At 45.2% G+C, this 9,445-nt stretch overlaps 1 protein-coding gene across 1 annotated transcript; it reads left to right on the forward strand.

Moving 5' to 3' along the window:
- Positions 1-988: 988 nt before the first annotated feature.
- On the forward strand, positions 989-9,225 carry LOC107222688 (homeobox protein DLX-2). Its single transcript, XM_015662154.2, has 2 exons — positions 989-2,389; positions 8,020-9,225. The coding sequence occupies exons 1-2, from the start codon at positions 1,435-1,437 to the stop codon at positions 8,643-8,645; spliced, it is 1,581 nt and encodes a 526-aa protein (XP_015517640.1). The 5' UTR covers positions 989-1,434; the 3' UTR covers positions 8,646-9,225.
- Positions 9,226-9,445: the final 220 nt, after the last annotated feature.

Consider the following 9,445-nt stretch of genomic DNA (forward strand, 5'->3'; position numbering starts at 1 on the left):
ATTATAGTTACAGATACTTTCGTTGTTGGAACCTTATCATAGTGCTAACAACATTGCTATACCTGCTTCCGCTTCTCGAACATGACTTAAATATGGTTTTGTACATTTCCAAACCAACGAAGTAATCGAGTATATAACGAGTTTCTACATGTCTTCTTATTCTTAAATCAACCTACTGACAAAAAAACAGAGTTTCTCTATGCGGTTAACTTGAAGAAAGGCCGACTGTTTAAAGTCCTGCAGTCCAATTTTATGCGTTATCACATTTTTCACGATCTTATAACCTAGGAATAAGGAGTCTTACTTATCACCTCGAGCCACAAGCCGCTATTACTGTACGGTGCGGTATGGCAATTACCTAAAAGGTCGAGTAAACACTACCACATCGAGCTGCAGAGTTAAGGGTCTCCACCGCTATATCCTCGCTTATGCAGTATCTCTTAGCGTCCTGTAGCTCGCCCCTCCCTTCCACCTAGGGCGACGCCCACTTTGCGAATACATGTACATACGCGTCGTCTTATGAAATAATCATCCTCGCGCGTGTGTATTTATATGTAATAATCCAGGAAGGCGTAAGCGTGTGTACGTAGGTGATCACTCGTGTGTACCACATCTCGCCGAGATACGTAGGAGACACCGCAGCGGCGGCTAAATCAAAGACAAACCACTTTACCTGGCGACACAACTCCACCGCATTATATAAAGGACGCGCACATAGGCGCTATGTGGTATTATCCACCCCCGACGAGCGTCGGAGTCAAGTGTTCTCGCGTGCTCAAAATCGGCGGGGGTGAAAGTCCTGTTCCGTTGGCGTTCATTCGTCGCCTGCTAAATTTGTGGGCGGTTCTTCGGAGTTCCCGCCCATAAAATGGGCGTGCCCAGCGCTACATGCTCGACGGCCACTTTCCGGACCTAATAATACGTTATATAGATCCCATTTAACCACACCACACTAGGCCACAGCCACGCCACCAAGAGAGGCTTTGACTGGGCGGCAATCCACGGTGTGCTGCTCGACGCGAAACCGAGCTCTACTTATTCTTACCAACGGCGCGGACTGACGCGTTGCTCTTGTATTAAACTAGACTCAAGTATCGATGATCCGGCGAGGTCGGTTAAGTGCCTGACAATGCGGTCGTTTTCCTCATCATTCACGGAATCAAGATCCCCGTGTGGTAAACGGTGCTCGATCGATCGATCGATCGATTGATCAATTTACTTGTTGCAACAATCCGGCTCTGCGGTGTGTCCAGTGATGTATTCTGTGAACAGTGTGAACGTATCGAGCGGGCGCGTGCTCCGCTGAAAATTTAATACACCGTAACTTTAGTGCCCCCTGGTTTACGTCGTGATCTTGGTGCAGTAATCGCGGGTTGATATGCGAAGGCACCGCTAGAGGGACCGGCAACAAAGTTCTGGACAAAAGTTCGACCGATGCTTCGTGAGCAGGATAACGAGATAACTAGCCCTGCAGTGGTTTGTGGATCATCTCCGGACCCCGAGACGCCGGAGGCTACTTCCGAGAGGTCGGACTCAGTCGGAGCGGAAAGTGCGGAGCACTCTGTAACCTTCGGCGCTTCCCCTACCGCGGATCTGATGCAGACGGAGAAACGCGTCCACAGGCCGCATCCCTCCGGGTCGACATTCCTGATAACCGCACCCTGTACCTCACTCCACAGGGACAAGGGGTCTCCAGAGCTGAGAAATCCGCATCCCGTTGTCCTCCAAGTCCACGCCAACAACCAATTTCTCTACGGCACGTCGGCCGTCGGTCGAAACGGGCTCGTCGACGCCGCGACGGAGCGCGGCCGACGCGAGATCCGGGAACTGGACGCTAATTCCGAGGACGCGTCGGAGATGGAGATTCGCCAAGAGGCGGATGACACCGACGTCGTGGAACGCGTAGAGCGCGTCGAGATGGACGAGGACTACGCGGAGGACGCTGAGGAGCCCGAGGACGACGACGAGGAAGTCGAGGTCGACGTCTGCCACTCTCCTGATCGCAGCAGTCCGAGCCCCGTCGATCTTACCCACTCTTCGAGGGACCCGGAATTCCACCCGGCGAACATCGGCTGCAGCCCATTTGCAAACAGAGGCACCCCTGACTCCTCCATTCATCTCCATGCACTGTCGTGCCTGCACCAGGGCACCGCTGGCAACCACAACTCCCGATACCTCACCTACACTGGCGCTTCTTCGACCACGACGACGCCAACGCCTTCCGCCACCACGACCCCGACTAGCACCACAACGAACACTGTACAGCAGCACAAAAGAGGCCTCGCTTTTTCGGTCGAAAATATTCTAGATCCGAACAAATTCACCGGAGGTAGACTTCTACAGCACCTCGGTCACCGAACCCATCGAAGAGGCAGCAGCATCCATGAAGGTATACCTTGAACCGCCAACGTATAAAAGTTTTATTTATAAGGACATGGGGTCCGTGCGAAATGCTCGATCCCTCCGCGACGTGAAGCTGGGTTTATAATGCACAACTTCTGCTCCCTCGGATTTATACCGTGCGATTCTAGTAGTGCAAATAACGTTGTCGAACACTCGCTAACTCCATGCGGTTGTATAGTTAATACTATGACATCGATAACATTACTCCTCCAATACAAATACAGACTACATAACGAAACGTATTATGACATCAGTGTGACGCTGTATCAATATTATTAGTCACGTAATATCTGATGTTTAACTCTTGAAATGTCACTGAGTTAAATATCTCGTCGAAATAATAACATCCTAACCGGAAAATTCACTAAACCTAACATTTTGAGACAACTGTAATCTTACGTATTAAGATCAACAGAAACAGAATACTACAAAAAATCGTCAAATCGACTGTGCAGAATTGTCAAATGAAGTAAGTCAGTGGGCAAATAACCTACTTACATACTTCAAATTTCTATAATACGTTCGTTTCTCTCAGTATGTGTACACTTATGAAACGTATGAGAACAGGTAATTTCGTCTTTCTACGTAACATACCAATTATTGAATAAATATTTTATTGTTTTCGTACGTGGTTCTCTTAGATTTTTTCACTGCGGTAAAGGGTCCCGAGACAAAATGCGTTCGTTGATTTGCTTTTGGTATTAACTGATACTCACAACTAGGCAATCTATCTATATAAATCTAGTTTTAAAAATAACCTCTTAATTTTTCACAAATCTCTATAATTTTCCCGGTCGCTGCACTTTTTTATGCAATTAGTCATTCCTTACCTACAAAAATTTTTGGTGAATACTGGATTTTCGAATTAACGGTCGGCAGCCGCGGTCCAAGGAATGGCTACCGCGGTCTGGTTTTAATTACCTAACCAATTTGTTCGCGTATCATGAGGGCGGCTCCCTCGCTGCAGAATGATCGTTACATCCAGTTACGACCACCGAGCGATATGTTTGGAATAAGGGGTTGATTCCGTCGTCAACCATGGTTCATTCGTTTCATAGGTACGGTATACGCACAATGTAGACCACCTGTTAAGCGGACCCTACATTGCTTGAGGATACGACGAATCTGGGTGAAGGATGTGGATTCAGATCAGAAAACAACGAGAATCACCACAAGCCATGGATTGAACAGAACTAACCTGCGTGGTATACGTAAATGGTTATCGGTGTACATTTTCAGTACATATGATGCACTGAGCTTTACTGCAACAGTTGACGTGAAAATGTGTTGACCTGGCTTTGGTGTGAACTGGAAGATATTGAATTACCTATTACAAACTGTTGAGATAACTTTGATATCGCTGTCCGCATTGATCAGGATCAGAATGTCTTCTATTCCACCAAACCTAAAAAATCTATGTACCTGGCACGAAGGTCTGAAGTAAGGATAAACACATCCTTCCAGTAATGGCATCGGAGTACACTGAAAACCTTACAAAATGATTTTAAAAATGAGGGTTGAGTTAAAACGTGTGACGAATTTACGAAGGTGTGTGCTATGGAAATCCACTCACGTTCTCGGGGTGGTCACCTGTCCATAGACATGGCCCTGAAATCACGGTGATATCAGACCCCACGTACGCCCGATGCTATATAAAGTATAGACGTCAGCACCGCTTCGGGGTGGAATCACGGCGTGTCAAGGACAAATAAATTCGGAAGGATGAAGGATTGGAAAATAAACAGTAGTCGACCACCACCCGATGCGGGATGACCTGTCAGCGCCTGACGAATCGTTTCGCTAATCTGTGTTAACCACGCGTTCGTCCCCGGGAGAGAGCGGCATTACCGCAGTAGCGAATCGTCCCACAAGGCAACATCTCTGTCCCTGCGCACCCGAAGGAGCTATCCGGACTTTCTCATTGTCTCTTCCCACTATCCTCTCAGGCTATTCGCATCTTCTTGTATATCGATTTGCGTCGTAAGATGCATTCTGCCGTTCGAAATTCACCGTCGAATCGATTAGACGCGTTCTGCACACCTTGTGCCGAGTGCTAGGTGTAAGGGGTGCGCAGGGTATTGGCCTCTCGAGCTGAACTATGACGCTTCAATCCTGCAAGCTCATCCATCTTGCCACGCGCAGGATCACCCCGTATAGTATACCGCATACTACGTATTAAAAGTAAATCAAGTCCAGAGAAGCAAAAGCAATCCTGCCAACGCTGGAATAATATTGTTAGTTGTTATGATAATCGCATCGTATCGCGTCAAGCCGCGCAGAAAATTGGCTCCTCTGCATCACAATGACTCTCTCACCCTCGGCGTCGCTTTTCTCTCTCTCCACCCCTCGGGCTCCGGAACATCGGCATCCCAGGCTTCCCCCATTCTGCGTCGACGAACGATGGGATCTTTATGGATTTCAAATTCTAAACCAGTTAATTAATTATACGCTCTTTACACCGTCGACGCTGCTACTGGCGTGCTGATATACCCACATACACCCTCGCCGAGCTACATCAATTTACCAACCTATACCTACTTCCCTCATAACGCCAATTCTTGTCAACGGTTCAACCGTATCTACGGAAAGCTTGGAATATTAATCGACAACGCTATTCAAGAAATTCTGTAACCAGTTTTCCACACACTCGTTAAACACCGCAGTGAATCAGATTTAAGACGCGTGTTCAACACTAATTGTAAACTGAAACTCGTGTTCGGTGTCAGCCGTGTCGCATAAAGAACCTCAACTCAACGAAATAATGGCGCTAATTACGATTGCTGAAACAGAAGTAACGACATTCTTTTAAATGTTAACTAAAGTGTAGCACATAGGTAGTTTTTTAAGGCATCGTTTTAACAATACATGCGATGATTTTTCGCGGTGATTGGCCGTCGGGGTAATCTGGTAGTATTTTCCTTCAATGCACCGTAATGATATTACAATGGTGGAAAATGCTACATTTCGTGAATTGACTTCAATTTTTCCTGTGATGGATGTGAAGTTTTATTCAGTATTGGTAGTTTCCAAAAATTGTTTGAAAACTGCATCAATCCGAAATTATAATCTCTAGAAAAACTTTAACGCCACAATGCGACATTGCTATTTCACTGATGAGACGAATTGAAAATACAAGTAGCCCCGAACTGTTCCGTCAATTTTGACAACAACAACAACTATCATCTGGACAAAAGCATGAGCAGAAGCTCGAGTTACGACAAGTTTACATGTGGTTATAATTAATCTCCCGGGCAATATAATAATTTGTGGTTTTTGTCAATGCACCTACAGTGTGGTTACCAATTTTACTTAACCAAACCAACGATGTATACAATACTGAACGCTTAGTGGAAAACCAACGCTGTGTGCAGTGATCATTATGGCTAATATGCACTATTAATTGCAATTGATCGTTTAAACGGGAGGACGCTTGAAACTTTCCAACGGGCTATACTCTTGTAGTGGGTTCACGGTGACCCCATCAAGTGTCCATAATTCATTCTTAATTGGATACGGGAATAACATCTCTACCTATACCGGCAGAATATAAAAATAGCTGCTGAATAGAACATTTTTCAAGCATTAGCTGACATACTCCTGTTTTTCTGTGTTCTCGCTCCTCGATTCGTGTCCATTTGTCCATGCGCACATCCGAATAAGAACTTTCATAACGTTATCACCCCTGACGTTAAATTTATTCTTTCCAACCTCTGCTCGGGAAGTTCGTTTTTCATGCCCGATTACCGAATAGTGCGGTAAAATAACGTTGGCACATGGGCATAATTCAAATGACATATTTTACTCACTAGAGCTTTTCTCAGCGCATGCGCACTTTCGAATAACTTTGTTTTATGCACATGTCATTGCGCGTAAGTTTCCAAACTCCAATTTTACTCACTGTCAATGGGACCTGCGATGCTTCTCGAATCAAACTTTTCTCCACAGGTGTAGGAACAAATACCATGTGCTACACGTGCGGATGAACCATATCGGACTTGTGTGATTATAACAAACTTTACAGTCATTGAAAATTGACCACCTACCGCATTTGTAATACAATATAACAGTTCTAAACAGTAGCGGATTTAATTGTTATAAAATCTTCTAATGATTACTGACGTATTTCACGTAAAATCGATTATCACTAAACGACATAACTAATACTCAAGATTAATAATAATAATAAAATTTTATTCACTGTTTTTTTATCAAGATTTGAACCGAGTACCTAATCTTGAATAATTGATGTTTCACTACTATAAACTACCGCCCTTTTTAAACCAAGTGTTGTAGATGTTAATCATTTTCGTCGCACCTATTCATCGATGCTCGTGATTCTTTCATAAAATTTCACATAGATTATATTCAAATCCCTACTCTATAATTTGGGGTAAGAAAGCATATACAGTGATATTCACAAGCAACTGAGCAGTGAAACCTGCTCTATTTGGATGGAAGTTTCGTATCGTACAGACCAATTCTTTTTCATCGTGCCAATTAATCTGTAAGACACTCTGAATTTTTTCGGATCCAATTTATACGAGCGTACTCACAAGAAATCCGTAGTTAATCGATCGCGACCTTTTCTATCAAAATTAAACTTGAAACGCCAATCGTAGTCAATCTTCGCGCAATTTTAAAATGTGCATAACGGTGAATGGATCAACCCAGACTAATACTCTCGTACACCGGATCGTGCATAGGATATAAAAAAAAGTGATTGCCTTGGGATCGAAGTACCTAATCTTTTACCGCGACAAAAAGATATCTAATAAACTGAATTTGATTTAATTTAGACAAGAATTAAAACTAGGTGGTCGTAAGAAGATTTAGGTATAATTTGGGTTAGTCTAGAGGCGGGGAACAACGGTAATGACTCTGGCCGCTCTTATATTTCCATAAAATTATCGACCCTCCATGTATCACTTACATTTATAAATCTCTTAAGTTTCCCTCGACTGAGGTGAATCTTCCGGCGGGCCACTTTGCGGGGGACTCCACCCACAGCTCTGGTACATAGGCTAGCATAGAGAGACCATTATGACTATTACGGAGCCGTAGCCTGGGCCCAAGCAAGAATGATTGCGCGATAACGAGATACAAATCCCATTACTTGGTGAAGCCCTTCCTCCTCCTCCTCCTCGTCGCCGATCCCCCGTCACTGTCGCGGAGCGGCGGACCTCGTCGACCATGCCAATTCGGATAAAGACCCTCCTTCCTTTCCCCCAGGTTGCCGAGCGCGTGGAGAGGCGGCCAGGGAATATCCGTCCCAGGGACATCTGCGCACTGATTGAATCTCCAATCTCGTATCTCTCATTGACCCGCCACCACCGCCGGCGACACGGCGAACGATTCGTACGTACGACTTTCTTCCCCCGCGTATGTTTGAACGCGGCATTTGAATAACTATCCGGTTCTCGAGCCTGCGGCTCCCGGGTATTTGCACTCGGCTACGCGATCTCGCCGAGGTCTCTATTCAGTCGGACAAAACGGTCGTTCACGCGGCGTTAGAATATCCGCGATTCTTCGCTTCTCCCGCAGCATGCAAGGTCCCAGGAGCATCTATTTCGCTCTTAACCCTGTTTACAAAATCGAATTGCCGTTTACAATTTCCAGATGGAGACTCGAGGGGTGAATTTGCCTGCGGTAGCGGTCAGGAGGACGAGGGAACGGCGGAGAACGAGGAGCTCGAAGACGACGAGGACGAGGACGTCGAGATGCAGGAGGCATCCGGCGGCGAGTCGAGTAACCCCGGGTGCAAGAAGAAGTCATCATCCTCGTCGCAGAACCAGGGCGGCTCCGGGGGCGGCAAGCCGCGGAGGGCTAGAACAGCCTTCACCTACGAGCAGCTGGTCGCTCTGGAGAACAAGTTCAAGACCACGAGGTACCTCTCGGTCTGTGAACGGCTGAACCTCGCGTTGTCCCTCTCGCTGACCGAGACGCAGGTCAAAATATGGTTCCAGAACCGGCGCACAAAGTGGAAGAAGCAGAACCCGGGTCTCGACGTTAACAGTCCCACTGTACCCACGACACCGCCGCATCCTCATCCTCACAGCTCACCGTACGCTCCGACTTTTTTATTCGCGACCCACTCTCACCCCCACCATCCCCCGCCCCCGGGCTACTACCACCATCCAACGCCGTATCCACCCACGGGACCAACCTTCTTCGGTCACCATCTTCCATCCCCGACGCCGACTACCTTGTCGCATTCACATTCCCACACGCACCCTCACGCGTAGCAACTGCGAGAAGGCGCGAGCCTCCCTCTGAACAAACCCCCTACGAATGTAACATAATACGACGTGTCAGAGATTCGTTATGAATATATAAATATTATACATATATAAATATTATAGAATTAGCAGCATGACCGTGGATAATTAGTTCTGTAAGGTGGGACAGTGATATATAGAAGAAAACGTGTACATGAACAAAGCGTGTCGAAATTTATTAGGATATAGGTTATTATTATTATCATAGGCTATTTTGAGGGATACGCGGTAAGCCTATATTCGTTAAGAATCGACCGTCTGTAAAATAAACGCCAATCATGCTTGTATATATTACATACTTACACGCATACATACGTATGATATGTTTATGTACGTACGAATGAAAATTTGTCGGGAAACCCCTTCACGCCGTGTATATTGTAGGTAGGCATTATTATCTATCATGTATAAATTCAAATGGCGGTATTGATCACCATGAATTATTTTATTCAAAGTATGTAATTGATATTGACCGAGGATCAACAGACTTGTGAATTTTACATCTAGTAGTATTATTATATGAATATTATTATTATTATTATTATTATTATTATTATTGTTAGAAGGGGATTTCGACGAGTGCAATAGTAAAAATTTTTCTCATGAAACTTACAGTTTTAAATAATTTTCTTCAAACTCACGATACTTGTACATTTACAGCAGGTAGTCGAGTCATGATTAATAATCCTTGAACTGACGAAGAAATCTAATTGCCATACGAGGCATTGGTTCAGGACAATGTTCTTGTGATAATTCAAACAAGAAAC

Source organism: Neodiprion lecontei, chromosome 1, assembly GCF_021901455.1.
Source record: "Neodiprion lecontei isolate iyNeoLeco1 chromosome 1, iyNeoLeco1.1, whole genome shotgun sequence".
In the NCBI taxonomy this organism is placed as follows: Eukaryota; Metazoa; Arthropoda; class Insecta; order Hymenoptera; family Diprionidae; genus Neodiprion; species Neodiprion lecontei.